This window comes from Centrocercus urophasianus, unplaced genomic scaffold (assembly GCF_019232065.1).
Source record: "Centrocercus urophasianus isolate 14NV4802_14NV808 unplaced genomic scaffold, USGS_Curo_1.0 seq_27, whole genome shotgun sequence".
Classification (NCBI taxonomy): domain Eukaryota; kingdom Metazoa; phylum Chordata; class Aves; order Galliformes; family Phasianidae; genus Centrocercus; species Centrocercus urophasianus.
This window is the reverse complement of record NW_024884833.1, coordinates 12,239,490-12,262,557: the sequence shown is the minus strand read 5'-3', so window position 1 is coordinate 12,262,557 and position 23,068 is coordinate 12,239,490. Positions and strand designations below refer to the sequence as shown.

Sequence of the window (23,068 nt, the reverse complement as noted above, 5' to 3'; positions counted from 1 at the left end):
CCACAGCTACCTTTTAAATATCAGGTAAGAATTCACCCTTAAGAAAGAGTAAGAACGAGCAGGTTTGTTCTTTATTATTCATTTCCTGACAAAATCTGCTCCTACAGAATACCAGCCAAGAACACAGAAGATTTTGCTGAATTAGAAGGATACATGAATGTTTTAAATCAAGCCAGAACTACGTGAAAATGTAACTCAATGCTGTCACTTAAGAAGCACAGTGCTAAATTCTTTCCCATCAATTCATCCCCTCTTCTCATCTTTCTACAACTTTCTCTGAAAGAAAAAGCACACCACTTAACTTCAAAATGTTAAACTTTCAACTCTTGGAGGAAATATTAATTTAAATGTTTCTGTTATGTCAGTAGCTTTGTACATTTTCTTTATTTAAACGTTTCTTCAGTTGTTCTAGATGTCTTGCATCAGTATCCTGTAGTATTAAGACAGTGGCTTTAGACTGAAATGGATTAAACTCTATAGTCATCAAACAACAGAGATCTATCAATTGTTTCTGGCATCTTTCTAAACCGTCCTTAAGCTTTGACTGTAAAGCTGGATCTTTTCTCAACATATGCATTTCAGGCACTGAAAATCCTATCAAACTTGTTAGAATATCATCAGCAAAATCTACTTCAAGGTAAGCAGAGCCATCTGAAACTTTAGCTTTTATACCCCAGGACCCATTACTGCTTGTGAGATTTCCAGTGAGAGTCACAATAAAACACTTCACTTTCACAACTGTAACAGTTTCTGGCTTTTTTGCAAGGAGAAGGGAAATGTATGTGAAAGGTGGAGAATTTAAATCGAGATAACGTGCATTTTCTGGTCTGCAAAGAACGGCCTGCTGATCTGCTTCTGGAACAGTTTTTGAGAAAGATACAGGATCCTTGTTCAACTGCCTGCTGTCAGGAGCATGACGGGACTGACAGCTGCTCTCATCCAGGCCTAAATCATTCAGTCTTTCTTCATGAGGAATTTCCCAAAGAACAGTAGCTGAGCTGCAGGCCTGAGATACACTGTTACACTGTAAAAAGCCACTAGTACTAGTTCTATCACCAGTAGATACTGTTCTTCCTAGATTTTTTCGCTGGCTGGTAACTTCTACAGGCTTCTCCCATTCACATCCATCATCTTTTTCAGAAGTTTCACTTAAAGATGAACCACGAGAGCTTCGGTATATATGTGGAATTCTCTCAGTACTTAAATTTACATTTCCATTCCTGGCAACTGATGGCACTTCTTGTAGTTCTCTTTGGATCTCTTCTTCCAGAAGAATGTCATCTTCCAAAGGAAAGTCATTTAAAAAGGCATCGTCGTACTCCATAGGAGGTGCGGTTTGTTCATCTGAATGATTTACTGATTCCTGTTGCAAAGCATTTTCATTGTGTGCAGTGAGTGAACCTGAGGCTGTACTAAAATTATTGCTTCTACTGCAGTATCCACTTTCTAAAGATGTTTCATTGTTTAAAATAAAATCATTATTTTCATTAAGACTGGCCAAGAGCTCCTCATCCGAAGGGCCTAGAGATTGTCCTAATCCATCCACAGGACCTGGAACAATTTGTTCATGACCAGATTGTCCAACAGAATCAGGGTTCTCAGCTTCTCCAAGTAATCTAGCAAGGACCCTTTCCTGAGAATACTCCTCCAGAAGAGCATCCACCTCACCACCCAAAAGTTTTACATTTTCTGGTTTAAGCAAAAGGACTCCAAGACGATATGCAACATTACCGTGCACGGTGATTTTTGTTCCAGGTGGAAGGCTGCTATGGAGGACAGGCACTGGCTGATACTCCATGCCCTGGATTTGATGTATCCCATCAGTTAGCTGCAGCATCAGCATTCGGGTAGGCTTTGCTTCCCAGGGCTTTTGGGATGCCTGAGTATTGGCTGTTACTTCTTCATTTACAGTACTTTTCCCTCTTATCTTCTGCAGCTGGGAATATGCTGGTTGGCTAACGTCAAGCAATGAGTCAATCTGCAAGGAGTAAAAGCCAGACAACTCTCCTTTGGGGGCATCTAAGATACCATCAGGCAAAACTGGATATTCCAAATCTCTTAGGTCTGTAAGCAGCCACTGCTCAAATACCTGCCTGTTAATTTGAGCCTGACTTAAGTTGCCGCCACCATTTTCTTCCTGAATCCAATTAATACATGCTTCTAGCCATGTCAAAGGAACTTTAATGTGCCATGTAGATGAAAGCCAGGTTTCCACTCTTGCTGTGACATTAGGTGTAGACATTTTCTTTCAAGCTAAAACAAAATCCAGAAAGATATACTTACACTTCTGACAATAGCTGAATTTGTGACATATCTTTCACTCCTACAATTCAGCAATTTTCTCTCATTTAGAGGCCCAGCTATTCTAAGTATGACAACATAGAAGCATTTTCAACTAGAAACGCTTCCACAGATACTAAAAATAAATATGCAACATTTAAACAAGTAAGCCTCAGCTAGCATCAGCAACCTATGCATCTTGCTCATGGAAGAACAGTACTCAACACCCAGCACTTCTTGGGAAGTCCTTCTTTCCTGATGATTTAATCAGAAGTACGCAACCGCTTCCCCATTGCTGTGTGTGGAAAGACCAGACCGAAACAAATCTCATGACCAGAGCTACACACAAAAATGGGTCTCCTATTTATTTTTTTGTTGTTGTTGTTTTCTTCTTCTGGGTGCCACTGTTAACATTGAATTTACTTCAGGAACTGACCTGAGATAACACTGTCCCATTTCGTGAACAGAAGCAGAAGGCCCCATCCACAACACAGATCTGCTCGCTCCTGTGGCACTGGAGTTGAGCTTCGGGCCGGACCACAGGAAATACCTCTGATATCTCGAGCCTCAGGGCAGGGCTTGACGGCCACACGTCACGGCAGTCAGTACCTGACGATCACTGGGGGCTAAAAGGCCGCAGTTTCTGTTTAGCTTAGGGAGTAGTTGTGTGCATCCAAACTGTATAACCGTGCCCGCAACTACTTCACCCCCAGAACACCCAAAATACACAGTACCTGGTTTTGGCCGCTATATCCCACAGCAACATAAACGAACACCCGCCTCAACGCTCCCTAAGGCCCCACCATAGCACCACCAACCTGCGAACGCCTGGACCAGGCTCAAGGGCTCTCAACAGGCGTAGAGAGACTTCCAGGCACTACCGACGCGCCCCGCACTTACCGCAGCCCCGCTGGGGGGGTCATCCCGAGCCCGCGCGCCGCGGCAGCCAATCATAGCCGCGATCCGCGAGCCGTTCTAGGCCTCGCGAGAGCCCCGCCCCCTCGGCGCCGGGCAGCAGGCGCCAGGCGGGGTTTTCGTAGGCGCCATTTTCTTTGCGCGCGACGAGGGTGCTGTCGGTCTCCTTCGCCATTTCCCGCTGTCTCCACCGCCGCCGCCGCTCCAGGGGCGGCTTTCCGCCCGGCAGGTAGGCGTACCGCTGGGGCGCGGCGGGATGGCGCGGGACGGCGGACATCGCCCTCCCAAAAACGGCCGGGCCGGCCTCGCCGTGGCGTACTCGGAGGGCGGAGCGGAGCGCTGAGGGGCAGCGCTCTTCCCCAACGGGGCGGCGGCAGGGCCGCGCGGGGGGGGGCGCGGCGGAGCCAATCGCCGGGCGGCGGCGGAGGTGCGCGTCGGCCTTGGGGGCTGCACCCCTTTCTCTGCTGTGTGCGCGGGGGCCGGCGGCGGCTGCAGGTAACGTCGGCCCCCCGGCGAGGTGCAGCGGGGGGGCGTAGTGTGCCAGCTGGGCTAGGGGAGGTGGGCGCGGGGAGGCCGGGCCACATCGGGGGGGGCAGCGGGGCCGCGCAGCACCCCTCCGTGACACGGCGAGGAGAAAGGCCCGGGTGGACCCCGGGACTTAGGAGGGTCCCGCGGGGAGCTCGGTGAGGCTGTGTGGAGGAGGAGGAGAGCGGGGCGGCCCCGGCGAGGAGGGGAGGATGCGAAGAGCGGCGTGGGCCCCGCACGAACGGTGCGGCCGAGGCTGGCGGTGCTGCAGCGGCTACTTTGGAGGGCGGGAGAGCGGCCGCCGCCTCCTCCTTTCTCCGCCCGCCCTCGGCAACTCCGCGCCCGGGGCGAGTTGTCGGCGGTTATGGCGGCGGGGGGAGGGCGCTGGCGGCCGCGGCCTGCGCCGAGAGGCTGCGCCGGCACGGAGCGGTGTGTCCCGCGCTGCCGCATGCCTCTTCGCGGAGCCCCTCTTGCCGCCGGGCCGTCCCAGACGGCGAGGCGAGAGCCGCCGGCCGCCTTCTTTGTGTTCCCCGGGGCGGGTGGGGGGAGATTTCCGTGCGGCCGCATGGTGGAGGTTCCTCCGTCGTCGGCTCCGCCTAGCAGCGGGCAGGCGCCATTGCAGCCGCCGCCATTTCTGCTGCGCGCCGACGCCGCCGGTAGCTGCGGCTCGGGCTGCGGGTTACGTAACGGCGGCTGCCCGGGAAGCGGGCGGCGAGGGGAGAGCAGAACCGTGTCTGCCTTTCCCTGTGCTGTTCTCGGGGCTGCGGCCGCTCGTGGACGCTTTGTCCTCCTGGTGCTTGTAAGAATGTTGCGTTCGTCACATTAATGCCACTGGCTCGGTTTACTGAGCAGGCACTGTAACGCAGAGCACCTTAAGTACACGTGACGGGGGAGATTTGCTGTGGGTGATCAGTAAAGGAGGCCGGGGGAGATTAAGCCCTGAACCAAGATATTATATTTCATTCCCTTCCCTGCGGTGCTGAAATTCTTGGGATGGTCGGAAGTGGAATAACCGGTGTTCAGATAGGCTGATTGAACCTTGTAAAAATCTCTTTCACCGCATAATAGCATTTTGGCAGTGTCTGGTTGAGACTCATTAGTTCACACAAGGCAAAGGCCAACCTCTGATGAGAAGGCGCTGCTCCATGGCTGCCACCTGTCCCTTACAGTGCAGTTGTAACAAGTTAACAACTGGCTGGGTCTACCTTTAATAAGTTGGGCTCTCCTCCCTTCTTTCCTTTGTGGAAACCAGACTCTCAGACATTTGCTGGAAATTAAACAATAAGTTACCAGGGAGACGAGTGGATTGTGTGGTGGTGCTATCTGTAGAAATTATGTTTTGGAAGAAATTAAGTTACAAAATTATTCCTGTCTGGCCTTGTGAGTATTTCCAGATGGATTTAACGAAAGTAGGCATGTTAAAATGCCTGCTAGTTAGTTGACACAAGACTTATAAAAAATAATGTTGACAGTTACCAGAAATTTCCTGGTTTTTATTTGAAATTATTCAGAATTAAACGCTCGGAACAGAGGAATTGTATTCTTCTAAGTATCTGAAAATCACAGTGAATAACAGTAACTACTTAATATTACCAAATGCTTGGAAACTATGATACTTAAGACTATAATTGTTTATTTGTAAGGTTACAGATTTGTTTAATATCACCTGTTACTGGTGTCTTCGGCCTTCATATGTTTTCTCATTTATAAAGAGCTTTACAGCAAAAACTTGGGTCAGACCTCTTTTTTGTTCTGTCTATAGTGAGAATCGTAGCAGGAAGCAAGTCACAACTCATCTGTGCTGTTTTCATAGGTTTTTGGAGGTGATAGGCTGTTGGATTTTGATCCCGCCCAGAATACTTGAGGTTTTTCTCCACAAGGATATATAACAGCGGTAAGTCTCAGAAGCAGGCATTCATCTTTTCTTTTTCTTTTAAATATAATGCACAGTTCGCTTTCTTATGAAGTAGGTATTCTAACTCTTATTCTTCAACAGGTTTTATCTGCCAGCCTAAGAAAAAAAGGTGATGGAGACTGAACAACAGGAGGAGACCTTTACCAACACAGAGACAAATGGTAAATTTTTTCAAGGACTATTTTTTTTTCTGAATCAGCCTTTTATAATTTCATTGTTCCTAAACATCTTGTAATGCTTTAATTGTATAAAATAAGCATTTACCAGCTCCCATCTTGCATTCTGCATTAAATCTTCCAATTTCTGTGCTCTGTCTGACTGACTTTTGAAGCATGAAAGCATAATTTTTCTTTGAATGCTTTAGGGATTGCCTAAATGGCTGCAACTACATAAAAATAACAGTAATGTCTCCTAACAGTATTTTTGCATTGCAGGAAGTTAGGGAGGTAGTGCTGAGTTGATTCATGCTAGTTTTTCCAAACAGCATTTGAAATGCTGCTTTCCTGTTATTTCACCATTATTTCACTGTTGGACAAGCTGCCTTTGAACTTCTTGGTTGAAAGGTTTTCACAGTTGTAAATTGTAAGAGGAAATACTGGGTAGGTGATGCTGAATTGTTTGAAACAGCATGTTGCTAATGTGTCACCAAACAAGCGTGTAATACTGACATTTAAGTCATGATTCTAGGGTTTTTAAATGGGATCTCAATAACTTATGCAGACTGGTAGTGTAAAAGCCTGTTGACTTGCTATGAACCTGAGATTGGACATCAATAATTAGTGTTGGGCTGATAAGCAGTAATGTGTGAGGAGGAAGGTAAACTTGGAATTTGTTTCATTTTGTTTTGACTTAGAAAGTTAAATAAATGTTTGTATTTCCCCCCTATGGACCTTTCTACAGGCAAACGTCCTGCAGAAGACATGGAGGAAGAACAGGCCTTCAAGAGATCTCGGAATACAGATGAGATGGTTGAATTACGTATCCTGCTTCAAAGCAAAGTATGCTATCTTTTTATTACTGCTCTGTTGTTGCTTATAGTGTTGCTCAAGACAGCTTGGACAAAGTGTAATTTGGGACATAGGTTTAGAAAGAACATGCTTTATTTAATATAAAGTAAGTAGAAATATTTCTCAGTCTGCATGGATAGTAGTAGGACTATTGTGATGGAGTTTTCTTCAGTAACTCAAAGGGTAAGTTCTTCAGAATCTGCTGATTTCTTTAAAGAAGACAAATTCTGAAGAAAAAAAGCAATAGAAATGAACAGCTGTTTTCCTTGTGTTTGACTGGATTGTCATTTTGGAGCAGAGAAGGGGGAAAGGGATATGTGACTGTGCATTAGTCTTCAGAAAGGAAGCAGTTCAAAGAATGGTCAGCCAATGATTGTTAATTGTGTGGTAGCTGAGATGAGAGCTTATTGGGAGTTTACTAACTTTCACTGTCAAATTTCCTAAATCTGGAAAAAATGTGGGAATAACGCTTTAGGGATTGCAATAGCTTCATGCACTAGTGTAAGTTGTTCCTGTAAACTTGCTATATGTGAATTTCCTCTACTGCTTACAGTTGTTAAAGATAATTTATGTTGTCTGAAGCATCTCAGTCTTTTGTGCTGGCATGGGGAAATATCTGAGCTCCGTGCAGCATTTCTGCCCAGTAATCAAGTTACGTGGAAATGTTTGTGTGCTGTTAGCCTCAGGTATGATCTGCATGTAGTCTTTGAAATAACCTGGTAAAAAAATAAAAGAAAAAAGCAGAATGTAATTTTGCATTTACTCTTCTTTGAGCTCTGCTAACTTACTTCTGATGCTTCTTTAGAAATGTTTAGAAAGTTAGTGATTGTTAATGTTGTCTTTGCTTTTTGCCAAATGCACCCCTCTGAAAAGTCAGTTGACTTAAATAGATGTGTAAACTAAAGGAAACCCTTGCAGTTATCAAGAATTGTTTGGAGAGCAAGAGTGAAATCTGTGAACATTAAAACAACAACAAAAAAAAGGTTAAATTAGGGAAATTGCTGATGTTCATGGAATCCTCTTTTTCAAACTTGTAATCTTAGCTGTGAGATAGTTCTAACATAGGCAGAATTGTCTAGACTTAAATTTTGAATTGAAGTTGTATGTTGAAGTTGTATTTTGAATATTAGTTGTAAAACTAAATACTCCTCCCTTAGAATTCTTAATTAGAGTTGTTGGTATTTTTCCTATGGAAAATCCTTGTTAGTTTGTTTCCATTTGATCCAAACCTATCAGAAGCAAACCCAACTACACTCCTGCTCCTTCAACCCCTCCCAGCAGGATAGTATGGAAGTAGATACATAGTTCTTATTCTGAACCTCGGAATTGTTGGCAAAAAGTGACTTCTGAAAACTCTTTTTTAGAACGCTGGAGCAGTGATTGGAAAAGGTGGCAAAAATATTAAGGCACTTCGTACAGACGTGAGTATACACGAGTTTAAACTAATTTAACACCAATTCTTCCAGAGCACTACATCGAAAGCTTGGTTGCATTCATATTTAGAAATGGGAGCAATTCAACTCTAGACACCAGTAGTCTAGCTACCAGCTATTTGTAGGTTGTTAGAGTAGGAATCTTAGTAATTAAAGCCCAGCTTGACCCATGACAGAAGAGGTTTATATTAAAACCTCTTTTCCTTTGAGTAGAATTCCACTAAATTACACACTTCAAGTGAGTTAACATCCTAACAAGAAATACTGATAAAACTTAAAACCCTTAATTGTACCATTTCCCATGTGTGTGAATCAATCATAGTGCTGCTGAAACCATTGCAGGTGGCTGGCATAACCTGGTGATAGAGGAGTTCTTTAACTTCTTCAAAAAAAGAAACCAAGAATAAACACACACAACAAAACATGAAAATTGTCTGTCCATTCCTTAACAGCTTGCACATGAAACACAAAAACATTAATGTTAGGTTTACTTGGTTACAGTATGGGCATAGAGCAGTAGAGAAACACGATTGTATTACTTGGAAACATTTTTCAACAGTCATGACTTACATGCTTACTCATATTTTATAGTGGGTTGACTCTTATGATTAAACACGTGTTCAGCATTACTGTTATGTATTTATAAAACTTGGCAACGCTTCTTAAATTCTGTTTGTTTACACTCCTGTACTTAACATCAACTACAATTTCAACAATTTTTTCAAGCAAAACTCTGTTCAACACAGTATTTGGCAATGTCTCAGTAGAAATCCGTTCCACCTAAGGTCATAAATACAGCAAGTAGCTTTAAGCTGAAATGGTCAGGAATCATACATATGCTCTCTTTGGCAGCTAGTGGTTTTCTCGTTTTTCTTTTTTTTTTCCTTTTTTGGTTTTTTTTTTGTTTTTTTTTGTTTTTTTTTTAATAATTAGTAGATCATCTAAGTCCAGATAATTTAGACTGGTCTGGAAAACTAACATTCCCTATTTGCCCAAGGTCTTCGTAGTATCAGTCTTGACAGGTTTTGTGTCTACCCTCATGAGCCAGCCTGCTACTGAAACGTCATATGTTAAAAGTTAGTTCAGTCAGATAGTGACTCATTTTTAAGGTCCACACTGATAAGCCACAGTCATTGTAGCAATCCGTTATTGTGTTAGTCTTCAGAACAACGTAAGCTTGTTTCATTAATTGAGAGTAATGAGTATAGTTTGTATTAAATTAAAATTTATTGCTTTTCCCCCTTTTCCCTCTCCTTGTTTTTTTGGCCATATATCTCCGTTGCCCATGTACTGGATCGTCTTGCCCCTGCGTTGCCCACCATGACGTTGGCCCATCCGCCCCTGAACGCCCATGTGAAAACCCTGGTTGGCTATGCCCAAAAATGTGCTCGTTGCCAAACGGGTACCATACTTGACAACTTCCGATTGAATACCCATGCCCAATGCCAACATCCACGAACGCCAATGACCAATGCAGTACAATGCCAGTGTTTCAGTCCCAGACAGCAGTGGCCCCGAGCGGTATGTCCCAACAGTTTATGCCTCACTGCCTGATTAGAAAGAGAGAAATGTATTTTATTACCTGCCTTTATATAATTAAATAGTATCCCCTTATAGACGGTGTATTGTTTTTTTTCAAGTTTTCTGTCTTATTTTCCCCATTAAGTCTTTTTGTCACTGAACTTTTACGTGAGTTGCCCACCCGAACAATCCACTAATTTTATTTCAATGGAAGGAGCACAGCTTCAAGTGTTGCATATTCGCTGCATTGTAAATCAAATTGTTTCAAAGTAGTCTCTCGCTCTGTCTTTGTGGCCCACCTTGCTCCCTCAACATTGCCTGTTCATAATTATTTCTGATGAAATGCTAACTCTGGTTCACTTTCCTTCACTTCTCATTTGTATTGTCCTTTTTTGTCTTGCATTTGTATTTGTTTTCTTGCAGAGCCCATTAGTAATCTAATTTCTAACTGGTATCATAATCTTACTCCAGATACAGTGTTCACCACTTGCATATCCCCACTTATACTACGAGAAGGTGTGCCAGTTTTACCAATGTAACAGCGAGGGTATCCTAAATTAGTGGTGGCGGGGAACATGAATATTCACTTCTGCTTTCAGTTCTGCGTCAATTTCTTGCCCACTTAATCTGAGCCCTTCCAAAAGCCAATTCTCTCTTTCTATCTCTCTCTGTCTCTCTGCAAGACCTACCTAATCTTAAATTTATCATGCATATGTATTGGTTATAAACAAAGATGCATGTGTTCTGAATTCAGAAAACAGGTTTACTTTATTTGGGGAATATTGACTAAGTTCTTCAGTACAGTAAATCTTGTTAGAATTTTAAGTATCATTATGAATAAAAAATTTACTTCTGCTTCTTCTTTTCACCTTCTCCATATTGTCTGGCACTGTGGGTTCTGACAGCATCTTGAGTATAAGTGCAGATATAGAGACAATTGGAGAAATCTTGAAGAAGATTATCCCTACTTTAGAAGAGGTAAGTTTCTTAACATTTTTGTTCTTTATACCCACAAGGTTTGCTTTTGAAGTGAGATAATTCTAGATGATTTGCTGCTTTTTAATACATTAAATTAAAAGGCTTTTGTTTTGTATTTTCTAAAGAAGCAGCACAACTGTCAAACTACGTGTTGGTATATATGTATTTTTTTTGATAGGTGATAGAAAGAGCGGTATCTAAATACTAAATGAATATTTGGAGCAGCTTTCCGCTTCCTCCTGCTTCCAGAACACTTGTCTCCTAACTTTCTTTAATTTCTAGTTATAAGCACTTGTATTCTCATTTGTACCCTGCCTTGGTTTTGTGAGCTTGTTGCACTGTTTGCTATCTTCTGAAATTGTTACAGAAAATTTTGCAATGTCACAATAGAAGTAAAGAAGATGATCTTGACAGCAGTTTATGTTGATAGCAAGATGCTATCATATGAAAGGAAATAAAGAGTTACAATTCTGCAGTTTACTAAATCATGCTATTATCTTTGGGGGGAAAAAAGTTGTCTCTTATTTCCTTCTTTAACATATATTTCTGGCAGTATCAGCACTACAAAGGCAGCGACTTTGACTGCGAGTTAAGACTTCTTATTCACCAGAGTTTGGCAGGAGGAATTATTGGTGTAAAGGGTGCTAAAATCAAAGAACTCAGAGAGGTACTGTTTCCTTTTCTTCCAAGACTTGGCTTTTGTTCTGTGTGTTTTGTGTTCATAAAGTGCAAATGTGGGTATCCTCTGTTGGATAGTTCCTTGTTACCACAGCGTGTGTGATTTCTGTACCCTGAGATGAATTTTTATTGGGAACATTCAGGAGTAAAGAGATGATTAATAATAGAGGCTCGTACTTCTCTTCAAGCTTTTAAGCAATGTTTCTGGTAGGGTAGCGTTTATAAAGGACACTTCTAAATTTAAGAAGTTCATCACTCCTGGAAGGATCTACTGTATTGGCTTAGATTCCTTGGGGTGAGTGGCTTGACATGCAGAATGATTTAAGGCAAATCCATTTCCACACAATTATGAAGATCATGCAGTAGATGTTTGAATATCTATCTAAAACTTCAAGGCCGTTGTTTTCCTTCAGTGCAGGAATGAAGGTTTTGTTCAAAACAGCTAATGGTTTCTGTGAACTTAAAAGACCTTTGTTCTCTGTCCTTTCTTGGTATTGTGTGAGAGGCAATTTCATATCAGTTCATGTATAAGCTGACAATCTTCTGTGTATGTTGACAAAGACAAGGTGGCTAGGCATGTAATCCTAGCAACATTGGTGTCTTGTATCCAAAGCATGTTTTCCTGACAAGTGAAAGTTAATAAAACCTGTAAGCTTGCAATGGATGTGTGATCCTTATGTTAGTATTTAGTTTAACAGTAGTATACATTAGCCATAAATAACAAAGGGAAAATAATGAACTATTTTTCCTCTTAATAGAGAAATATATAGTTACAGAGCTTTAAAATACACATTTCTAAAATAAAATTTATTGTGAGAACTCAAAAGTAAGAAAGTACTTAAAATAATTGGAAATTCAGTTGCCTTTGGAATTGTTTATTTAAAAGCACTTCAGTGGGCATTTTAACCATTTTATTGTCAAGGAATTTATAAAGTTTATATTTCAGAGTCTTGTATTTTCTTTTCAATAGAACACTCAAACCACCATTAAGCTCTTCCAAGAGTGTTGTCCTCATTCAACTGACAGAGTGGTGCTTATCGGTGGAAAACCTGATAGAGTTGTTGAATGTATCAAGATTATTTTGGATCTTATCTCTGAGGTAATGTTTATTATATTTGATTTTACTCTTCTTTTGGCATTCCTGAACAATAGGAATCATTTGGTTGGAACATTACATCTTTCAGTTTCTGTTGAATTTAGTACTTCCTACTTTTCCAGTAGCAAAGGGCTGGAATGTGAAGTTTTGAAGTAGTTGTTGTTTTCCAGAATTGGGATGCACTTAAGCAGTTTCTGTACTAGTGGGACATTATTCATGCTTCACTTAACATTAATGCAAAAAGTGAAAATCAGTGCAACTGATAAGTAATAGCAGTTCCTCTATTATCAAGTTTACAGGAAACTCATCACCTCTTCCTTTCTTACTAGCATTGTGAAATCAAAAATAAGATATAAATGCTTCTATACATGTAATATATTTAAATATGCTAATTATAATGGTGCTAACGTCTTTATTTTTCTTGTTTCTTTATTTTAGTCTCCAATAAAAGGACGGGCTCAGCCTTATGATCCCAACTTCTATGATGAAACATACGACTACGGTGGCTTTACTATGTTTGATGATAGAAGGGGACGCCCAGTGGGTTTTCCTATGCGTGGGAGAGGAGGTTTTGATCGAATGCCTCCTGGCCGTGGTGGTCGACCTATGCCTCCATCAAGAAGAGATTATGACGACATGAGCCCTCGTAGGGGACCTCCACCACCTCCACCAGGTCGTGGTGGCAGAGGCGGCAGCAGAGCTCGTAATCTTCCCCTTCCTCCTCCTCCACCTCCTCGTGGCGGGTGAGTTGTTGCATAAATACACTGTATAAAAGCCAAGTTGTATTGAATTGTGTTCAGGTTCCCCAGTGTTTGCTTCACACTTCCATGCTCATAGTGAAGACTGTGTATATATTCCTCTGAAGCACTTTGAAATGTATTGGAATTTATTTTTTGTACTGTAGCATGGAGGCTGCTAGAACGGTGGCCATTGTAGAGTTCTTTTTGTCATTCACTACCTTGCTAAAGTAGTTACATTTCATGAATGTGAAAATGTGAATGAGAATGTAGGAAACTGGCTTATGATGTGATTTACGAGATGTTTTTTCATTTCAGAGATCTGATGTCTTACGACAGAAGAGGCAGACCAGGAGACCGTTACGATGGAATGGTAGGAGTTCAAAATTCACATTCTCATATTTTATAAGCACAGTTCAGCACATGACTGTCTGAAGGTACTGTTGTTAAACACAAGCACTTATATAGTCTTTTCTCTATAAAAGCAGTCCCTCTTTCAAAGGAGTGTTTAGAAAATAAGGATTATATAGGACAATAACCTTAACCTCCCCTGTTGCCTGCTTCTGCCATCAGTGTCACAGCAAGTTCTACTGTGCTTTATCATGCACTGACTTTCTTTTAGACTTTTGTTTTAGGGAAAATCACAGAAACAGGAGATTCTAGGCTTTTCAAATAAAGAAAACATGTCATCAAAACAATTACCTTATTTTATTCATGGATGTCTTAACACACATGTTAAAAAGGCAACTAAAGATCAGTAGTAATTTATATTTTTACTGAACTTTATTATATTAAATTAAGTACTTTTAATTAGCACCATATTAGTGCTAATAACTGCTTGGGAGGGAAGGGAAAGGAGAGTGGAATCATAGTTTACGGAAACTTTTAAAACTATCCTGATGTGTAACTTCTCCAGCAATCCTCTGTAGTTGTAATAGATTCCTCTACTTGTAATAGGAAGAAAAATCATAGCTGTCTGTGGTAACATTTTTTTTTCTTTAGCTTTGTTGGGTACCTTTCTTAAAATGACAGATGAGATTTTTTTTCAGATTTTTAAAAAATATTCTTAAAATTAATGAATGAAGAAGAAATAAAGAGGAAGTATCAATAAATGGGTTTTACACATCTCTACCTTCTGGGAGTAAGAGTTACTGGAAGTACATATTACAAGGATGCTGGATACTCACTGGAAGTGTTGAAATTAAAGTATTGCACGTAACAGATACTAAGAAGTGTTGCCTACACTACTTAATATCCTAATAAACTGGAAGAATCAAGAAATATACCAAACTAATTATTTACATGTATTCATAGGTTGTCAAAGCCGAGTTTTTGTGTTTTCATATTTACAGTTCGTGAAGCTGATCACAAATGTGGCAACTTGCCCTTTCTTGTGTATCTGGTTCAGCAGTCTTGCTTAGCTTTATTCCCAAGCGATAATGTCTTCTAGCTTTGTTCCCTTCCAGCTAGAATAGAAAAATTGTGTGGATTCCTGTTTGGTCTGTTAATCTGAAAGTTGACCTTTACTTTCTTGACTTGAATGTCCATAAGAAAGTGTAATCACGTGTTCGTTTTCATAGACCAAAACCACTGCTTTGTGTATTATGTAGATAAAACAAAAAGGCAACAGTAGATGCTTTTCTCAGGCAGACATCTCCAAAATCTTAGAGATAAAACGTCCTGTTTTGCCAGTTTTATTTTCTAGTAAAGGAGTAAATTTGCAGTAGTAAAAAGACCACTGAGGCTGAATGTTGAACCATTCATTTTTGGGATGCTGAGAGAAGACATTGATGGCCTTGTAAATTTTGAGATGAAAGAATTTTCATTTTAAAATAATGTTAATTTTCTTTGCCTGGCTTACAGTTGTAATTGTGTGCTGCTTTTTGCAAGGGTTCATTTGACATACTTTCTCTGTTCTGAAAGCTTTTTCTGAAAAACAGATCTATATTGTTTTTCCTAAACAACTATACATTGCAGGCTGTAACTACTCCAGATGAAATGCCTGTGGACCATGAGAGCTATTCAGACAATTGGAAAAAGAATTGAATATGTTTTTTCTTTTTTTTTTAACACCTCAATTCCCGTGGCTCTTTCAAGTACATAAATGCACACGAAACTATCAGCAGTGGTTGTGGATGAACCCCCTAGGCAGGGAAGCAGCACACAGCCACTCGCTCATTTCCATTCTGCTGTGGATAGGTGGAAAATTGGGAGGGTGAAAATGTGAACTTGTGGATCAACATAAAGACAGTTGAGTAGGTAAGGCAAAACCTGCACACAGCAAAAGCAAACTAAGGAATTCATTCGCTGCTTCCTAATGGCTGGCAGATACTCAGCCATTTCCAGGAAAGCAGAATTCCAACACACCTAATGGTTTCTTGGGAAGACAAACCTGTAGGAGGACATTGGGAAATGCTCCTTTCCTTCCATCCGCTCCCAGCTTTTGTCGCTGAGCGCAGTATTGTATAGTGTGGAATATCCTTCCATTTGGTCGGTTTGGTTTTGCTGCATTTCAACTACTTGTGCACCTGCAGCCTGCTCACTGGAGGAGCAGTGTGAAAATCAGAGAAGACCTTGACTCTGAAAGCACTGCTCATTAGTAACTAAAAAATACAGAGTTATCAGGTTGTTCTTATCAAAAATCTAAAGCATAAACTTAAGGCATAGTATCATACAAGCTACTGTGAAGAAAATTAGCTCCATCTCAGCTCAAACTGGTAGAAAAATGGATAATGAGCCACTTTATTTGCTCTACTTTCTCTCCTCCCCCTTTTTAGCTTAAAAATAATTTTTACAGTAGTAAACATTATAAATTGAGGTTTATAGAGAATTAAAATGAAATACATCTCTTAAATGGGGTGCATCTTCAGAAACTTTCATGGCATGTATTCCATAATTTGCTCCTTCATATGATTCCTAGTTCTTTTTTTTTTTTTTTTAACTTAGGCATGTATATATACGTATATTCCTGTATAGACACTGCAGTAAAAGTTCATACAATTCTGATTGCAAATATCAAATGTCTTAAACATTAATAATACAAACCATGTAAAAATCAGTAAAGGAAGAATATCAGACATCTCTTTAATTTACCTACATAGGGAAAAAATGAAAATTTATAGGATGGATGAAAGTTAAAATAACAGATTTTGACATTGGCAAGGACTGCATGCATCTTCTGTAAAAAGTGAATACATTATTATTCATATGGCACTTACACTGCCTTGCCCAGACGCATCTGATTTCCATTCTGGTACCAGTAGTTGTTAGCACCAGTAAGTCTATAGACCAGAGGATTTGGTTATGTGTCTTAAGACATGCAGCTAGGGTTTTAGAAGCTGTTTTTAAATTATGAGGTGAACTTTCTATCTGTATGCTGCTTATCTTCTGTGTCTTGCATCATTCTTAACTCTGCAAAGGGCTATGCATTAATAGTAGCTCAGAAACTATATTTTTATAATCTCCTGTTAATCTTTTTTCAGTCTTTTCTATATAATTCTGAAAGTTCTATATATTGTGTGTTGTAAAAACATAATTAAATTTGTAATGTAGATAGGAAGCAGTATATTGCTAAAATATTGGTTATATTAGGTAAATAGAAATTAATTAGTAGAACATAAGAAGCAGTGTCCTTGATCTGCTCCTGGCATCAAGGTGATCTCTGATAGTTTAGCATTAATAAACATTTTTTAAAAACATACAGGATAAATGTTATATCATAATAACACTTTTTCATGTATGAATTTAGTACTTTAAGAAGAGGTTTAAAAAAGAGGAAAAAAAAAAAAAAAAAAAAAAAAAACCAAAAAATAAGTCTGTTCATGCTTTGCTGCTAGTTGTTTGTCTACTTACGTTAGAGGAAAAATACGTTACACTGCAGTAGAGGTGAGAGTGAGCAGTTCCATTATGCTGAAAGTAGAAGGTAACAAGTCTTGTAGTTTGTCTAAGCCTCATACTTTTTTTGTCTCTGTTGTATAGAGGTAGTTCAGAAGAGTTTCTTGGTACCAGCTTATATTGGATTTGGTTGCAACTAACCTTTAAGTCTCTAAGACATGGACTTATACCTGTTCTTCCTTTTTTCCTCTTATGTTTTGTCTGGAAGATGATGCAGTGTCATGTAGATGCCTGTGATGACATGCAGCCACCAGAGCTGGTGAGTGTCCCTCGTCTTTTTTTCCAAGAACTTTCATTGAATTGGTTAAGTGATAAAGGTTTTTTCTGTGCTTGAATACAGTCAGTAGCAGTTTTCATCTGTTGAAAATAGTAAATCTTCTGATTCAGAACTTTCTGGCAGCTTGTCCTAACAGTGTGTCATATACATGTTCTGTTGACAGAAATACGAAGCTATGTAGCATTACAGTCAGAAGACAGGAATTTTTTCTATTCCACTGTATCTTTTATAAGCTGTTTTGGTATTTTAAACAGTAATGTTTAATCCATAACTGATGCATTATAATTGCTAATACTTAGGATATGTATTTTGTATTGATTCTGTTATGTTGCTTTCTCCTATATCAAATAGGAGATATTAAAAGTTGCCTCTTATTGTTTGTGTATGTGAGCATATTCAGTTTGAACAACAGGTTTTAGGAAGGAAAGTTCTGACAGGATTCATCAAGTATTTGTACTAGAAATTGTCAAAAGTGACAGCAGACAATAAATATCAGTTCTCAGCTCACACAAACACTGCAGTTGTATTACTTAACTGCAGTCAAATTCATTTGCTGTCCCGTAGTCTTGGGAGGAGTAGCAGAAATGATAAAGGATTGTTCTTTATAGCAGTTTTGCCTAAAAAAGGGTAAACAGCAGCAGAGATGTGTTTGTAAATCTGCAGCATGCTACTCTGATTGCTCTCTCAATTAAGTCTGAAGCGGCGACCCAGAGGTCCCTGCCAACCTCAGCCATTTTGTGATAAGCTGAAGAATTTGGTACAAATAGCTTTAATTTTAATGTTCAAAGAAAGTAGAAGATAAAATTTTTTTTATGAGAAAAGTTGTTGCATTACAACTTTCTCAGTCTGGCAGTTGTGATGGGTCGACCTTAGCTGGCTGTTAGGCTTTGTCTCAGCTGTGCTCTCGCTTTCCTTCCTCAACAAGACAAAGGCAGAAACTAAGATTAAAAAGCTCATGAGATGAGGTAAAGACAAGGAGACAAATTATCAAGTGCTGTTACCCAGTTTGGGGAAAATTCTTGTTGCTTGTTGCCTTGAAACTGCAAGAATGGTGAGATTTCCCTCTGAAATCATCTTTCCAGGCTTAACTTCAGTCCTTCATTCTTGACTCTTTCACCTCCTTCTCGGCCCAAGCAGTGCAGGGAGGATGGGCTTTGGTGGGTGGTAGCCAGTTCTTCAACAATTCCTCTTTGTCACTCCTACCTCCTCTCACTTTTCCTTGCTCCATAATATGGGACCTCTGGTTTACCATCTTTCTGGGTAAACTGGCTTACCATCTTTCCCTAACTACAGCAGAGCAGGTCCTTTGCACAGGCTGCAGTTCTTCATGAGCTGCTTCAGAATGGGACTTCCCAATCATTTGGGAACAGTCCGCTCCAGTATGGGTCCTCTACTGGACCCATGTTCCTACCAGAAAAATGTGTTTCTGTCTGAACTCTTGACGTGGGCAGTAGTTCCTGCCAGAGGGAACTCCTGTGCTGGCTCTCTGTGGCCTGCAGTTTCCTTCAGGGCATGTCTGCCAGCTGTGGCATGATGTCTCCACAAACTGCAGTTTGGGTATTGGCTCTCACATGATCTTCCATAGACTGTAGTGAAGTAAATGATGATCTCCTTCACAGACTGCGGAGAAACCTGCTCTGGTGGTCTGGAGCACTTCCTGCCCATACTACCATACTGTAGTCCTCCTGTCCTTGGTGTCTGCAGTAATCTCTCTTGCATCTTTCCTTTGTTATTCCTCTTTCTCACGGATGGTACATGGCATTTATTTTTTTACCTACTTCCCTTTCTTAAATATGGTATCACAGAAGAGCCATGGAATCTGCTGGTAGGTTCAGCTCTCGCCAGCAGTGGGTTGTGGGTGTTTTGGAGCCAGCTGGAACTGGCTGTATCTGTGCACAGAAGCAGTTCTGGTTTCTTCTCACAGAAGCCATTTCAGCATTTGCACTCCAAAAATTAAATTCTAGAGAAATGCTTTTATAGGGAAAGAATAAAATGAGGTTTTGTGCATTTAAACGGCACTACATGAAATTAAACACTTGGATATCAAGTACGAGTCTGAATCCTAAAATATGCCAGCAGTGCTTATTGCAGTGGTTTGGATTTGGTATATGGTGTTTTAGCAGGACAGAAGTAACTCATGTCATGTTTTAAGAAAGGCTGCCTTGTTTTAAGAATGAAAGGACTATAGCATAATTGAGAGGCAAGTTACGGAGGTATATTTAAAGTTGTGTTTTAAGATATAGATGAATGGAGTAGGAGGGCTGACAGTCACTGGCAAACTTTTGGTGACTGAAATGAGGCTTTTTTCTCTCCTGAGCTATACTGATAGTATTAATGAAACTGTTCTCAAATCTCTTTATTTGAAAGTTTGTAGTAGGTAAGCATTGAGCTGTCCATCAGCAGATAAATTAGAAAGATTGGTAAACTGCTATGTCTGGATTGTTAATGTCATTTTCTGTCTCACCTCCTTGAAGTTTTTGACAAGGTGGGACGAGAGGTTAATGAGATTTGCACCTCTTGTTTCATTTTGCCATTAGAGGTTTACTGGGGAAAGATGACTGTTATATTTTAGCACTTTTAAATTGCTATTAACATGGGGGGTTGAGATTTATGTATAAAATAGGCAGAGTTAGCAGTGTGTTACTTAAATTGTAAACGTGTTAATGAAGCATGTAAGTAATGAACAGTATCTTTCTCTTTCTGTTACAGTTTGAGGGTGGCTCTGGATATGGTAAGTTTTTTTACAGACCCTTGATACATAACTAATTATGAAGTTTCAAAGGGCTTGGTACATACATTTAAATCAGACTATTCCTATGCAGGGGGACGTGGTTCATATGGAGATCTTGGAGGACCTATCATCACAACACAAGTAACGATTCCCAAAGATGTAAGTAAAGTGATCTTGCTTTTAATTTGTTTATTTAAGATGAAGTCACAGAGATACTCAGAGCAATTTTAATAGTTAATATCAAATAATAAAAAATGGTCCACGCAGCTTCTTTTTAAAATGCCAGTTCTCCAATTTTATCCCAGATGCATGTCTGTACCTGGTATTGTGGGGGGGGGGGTTGTGACTGTAGAGAAGGAAGCTTAAAATTAAACTCATGCGCAAACACTGACAGGCATTTTCTAATAGTTGTTATGTCAAGACACATCAGTAAATGAATGCTTTGCTTTCTCCCTTAGCTGGCAGGATCTATTATTGGAAAGGGAGGCCAGAGAATCAAACAAATACGGCATGAGTCTGGAGCTTCAATCAAAATTGATGAACCACTAGAAGGCTCAGAAGATCGGATTATAACTATTACGGGAACACAGGACCAGATACAAAATGCACAATATTTACTGCAGAACAGGCAAGTTGAAGTTTAATGTTGTTCTCCCTGTCAGTTTTAAATTGATTTTTTTTTTTTCCTGGTGCATTCTAAGTTTCTTCTTTGTAATAGAGGTTCTTGGAAGGCAGGTTTTAAGTAACTGTTTGAAACTAACTTCTCCAGCGTAGTAGTTCTGCCTTGACTCTCCTCTGTTTTCCATTCTAACTAAAATGAAGACACCCTCAAAACTAATTTGCTGGAAGACACCTTAACCAAGCAGTCCTCTGATTTCTCTGGTGAAAACTGCTGCAAAACAAACAAAAAAACCCAAACAAACTACTTGTAATAAATTACATAGAGCCTGTAGAAAATGTAGAAGATTCAGTGGATGTTGGTCTAGTTCTGTGTGGAAGACTAGTGATTTTGTTGTTTTTAGATAATTAAATTGACAACAAATCGCAGTCTGCCATATGGCACAGATCATGCCTCTACAGGACAAGTTGAAATCAGGACAGTTTGGTGCAAGCAAAAAGCAGCATTTCACACCTTGCTAGTGTCACCTTGTCATTTCTGCCAAATGCAAATAACAGCTTCAGATATAATTTGCTAAGTTTCGCTTTATTAACATGTTAGCTATCATAGTAGATTTTAATGTTTAACTTAACTGTTCGGCTTCAGATCACTAATGCATAAGTGTGCCTAAAATATTCATATATATGTGTGTACATATATATAATTACTAGCAGTTAATCTTTTGTAACTATTTTTTACTGTGTTACAAGTTCTTGAAACGTAATCTGTTCTAAGAATGTCATTGTTAATGTTGATGCAAGATGTATGGTCAATCATTCTAATACATGCTTTTTTCTTTTTCTTTTATAGTGTGAAGCAGTATGCAGATGTTGAAGGATTCTAATGCAAGATTATTTTTTCTTTTTTATAGTGTGAAGCAGTATTCTGGAAAGTTTTTCTAAGACTAGTGAAGAACTGAAGGAGTCCTGCAACCTTTTTTTTTTTTATCTGCTTCTGTTTAAAAAGCCAACATTCCTCTGCTTCATAGGTGTTCTGCATTTGAGGTGTAGTGGAATCTTTGCTGTCCACCAGATGTAATGTTTTAGTTCCTTACAAATATTTTGGGGGAGGGAAAGGGCGCGTGAGACTAACATTGAAATTTTGAAACAGCAGAGAGAGTGAATATCATTTTTTGTTCACTGTTGGTGGTAAATTGTAACGTTTCTTTGTAACTGTTGTGAACACCCTGCTTTCATGTACACTGTACCTTTTGAAGGGGGAGAATACTGGTAGTCCACCTGTCCTTGGCATCCTTTGAGAGCAGTGTGCAGAATGTAATGCTCTTTTGTAAGAAACATTTTTGATTTTTCAATAAATTTAGTGAACCTATTCTTGGTGGTCATCTCTCTTTAGATATAAATAAGGTAATATCTAAAATCAATACACCCTTTTATTTCCCCCCACAAGAAAATGCATAAGTGAAATCTGCTGTTAAGCTTGCTTTATGCTTCTTTGATATAGATGGAGCTATGTGGGATTTTTTTAACGATGAGACTGTGTGAAGCAATGGCTCAGCTTTGCTACTTGGGGATAAAATGCAAAAATGTTCATGTGAACTTAGTGTAAAAAGACTTTCTGCAAGTGTTTGGCCCTCTTTGCAGTACCTCTATATATTGGTGACAGTACATAAATAAAATATTTAAGAACATTGTGATGTCACTGAGTAAGCAGTGGTAAAGCACACTGGTTCTAGACAGCTCGCTTAATGCAAATAACACTTAGAAATGGCAGTTGGTTAGCTGTTCTCAGAGCTTTCATTTGTATGAGGTAGGCATTCTTATGAATTGGCAAAGCGACAGTATATAACTCTGTAACTTGTTTTTGTTGTATACAAAACTTAACCTTGTTTGGTTTCCCTGCTGTATGTTTAATGCCATAGAAAATATGTGAGAAATAAAAAAAGAAAAAAAAAAAAAAAGAAAAGCCTCCTGAATATCTCATGTGTAATACCTTTGTATTTATAGTTTGAGTCTAAATTTCACTTCCTAAATAAATAACAAAAATAAATTAAAAACTGCAAACCGAGTTGCATATACGTATGAGTGGATTCTTTGTTTCCCTTCAGGTGCAGGTAGGACGCTTTGCTTTCCTAGTTTTGGTTTTTTTTTAATCGTGGTGTAATTCCTGCCTTGGTGGGATGGGAGGGTTCGAGGGCCCTGCCTCGGAGGCACACACACAGAACCACACAGAATCACCCGGATTGGAAGGGACCTCAAGGATCATGTAGTTCCAACCCCCCTGCCTAGCAGGGCCACCAAACACACACATTCAGATCAGGTTGCCCAGGACCCCGTCCAACCTGGCCTTGAACACATCCAAGGACGGGGCATCCACAACCTCCCTGGGCAATTACGGGGCGGCTTCGTGTCCAGGAAACGAAGCCGACTGTCCGATAAGTAAGGGCGAAGGAAGCGGGACGTGTG

The 23,068-nt window shown here is 40.1% G+C and overlaps 2 protein-coding genes across 9 annotated transcripts; one reads left to right on the top strand and one right to left on the bottom strand.

Annotated features, from left to right (window-relative positions):
* Nucleotides 1-49: 49 nt before the first annotated feature.
* RMI1 (RecQ mediated genome instability 1) lies at nucleotides 50-3,267 on the bottom strand. Of its 4 annotated transcripts, none has more exons than XM_042826829.1 (3): nucleotides 3,181-3,236; nucleotides 2,717-2,906; nucleotides 50-2,253 (listed from the first exon to the last, which is right to left on the bottom strand). In XM_042826829.1, exon 3 carries the CDS (start codon nucleotides 2,240-2,242, stop codon nucleotides 362-364), a length of 1,881 nt encoding a protein of 626 aa, XP_042682763.1. In that variant the 5' UTR covers nucleotides 2,243-2,253; nucleotides 2,717-2,906; nucleotides 3,181-3,236; the 3' UTR covers nucleotides 50-361. The 4 variants fall into 4 exon arrangements, with proteins under 4 accessions (XP_042682763.1, XP_042682761.1, XP_042682765.1 ...); XM_042826827.1 differs by having other exon boundaries at nucleotides 3,099-3,190; XM_042826831.1 differs by lacking the exon at nucleotides 2,717-2,906 and having other exon boundaries at nucleotides 3,181-3,267.
* Nucleotides 3,268-3,320: 53 nt separating this feature from the next.
* On the top strand, nucleotides 3,321-21,974 carry HNRNPK (heterogeneous nuclear ribonucleoprotein K). Of its 5 annotated transcripts, none has more exons than XM_042826840.1 (16): nucleotides 3,321-3,424; nucleotides 5,534-5,614; nucleotides 5,717-5,796; nucleotides 6,536-6,633; nucleotides 8,007-8,063; nucleotides 9,553-9,596; nucleotides 10,502-10,574; nucleotides 11,128-11,241; nucleotides 12,223-12,351; nucleotides 12,787-13,091; nucleotides 13,404-13,458; nucleotides 17,188-17,238; nucleotides 19,966-19,987; nucleotides 20,064-20,146; nucleotides 20,446-20,615; nucleotides 21,517-21,974. In XM_042826840.1, exons 3-16 carry the CDS (start codon nucleotides 5,748-5,750, stop codon nucleotides 21,545-21,547), a joined length of 1,281 nt encoding a protein of 426 aa, XP_042682774.1. In that variant the 5' UTR covers nucleotides 3,321-3,424; nucleotides 5,534-5,614; nucleotides 5,717-5,747; the 3' UTR covers nucleotides 21,548-21,974. The 5 variants fall into 5 exon arrangements, with proteins under 5 accessions (XP_042682774.1, XP_042682773.1, XP_042682771.1 ...); XM_042826839.1 differs by having other exon boundaries at nucleotides 21,456-21,974; XM_042826837.1 differs by having other exon boundaries at nucleotides 6,524-6,633.
* Nucleotides 21,975-23,068: the final 1,094 nt, after the last annotated feature.

Bases quoted from the DNA above. Each gene is read 5' to 3' on its own strand.
- RMI1 (XM_042826831.1), bottom strand. From the start codon at position 2,242: ATGTCTACACCTAATGTCACAGCAAGAGTGGAAACCTGGCTTTCATCT.
- HNRNPK (XM_042826835.1), top strand. From the start codon at position 5,748: ATGGAGACTGAACAACAGGAGGAGACCTTTACCAACACAGAGACAAAT. The intron at 5,797-6,523 runs GTAAATTTTTTC...TCCCCCCTATGG, and splicing joins TACCAACACAGAGACAAATG to ACCTTTCTACAGGCAAACGT. The intron at 11,242-12,222 runs GTACTGTTTCCT...TCTTTTCAATAG, and splicing joins AAATCAAAGAACTCAGAGAG to AACACTCAAACCACCATTAA.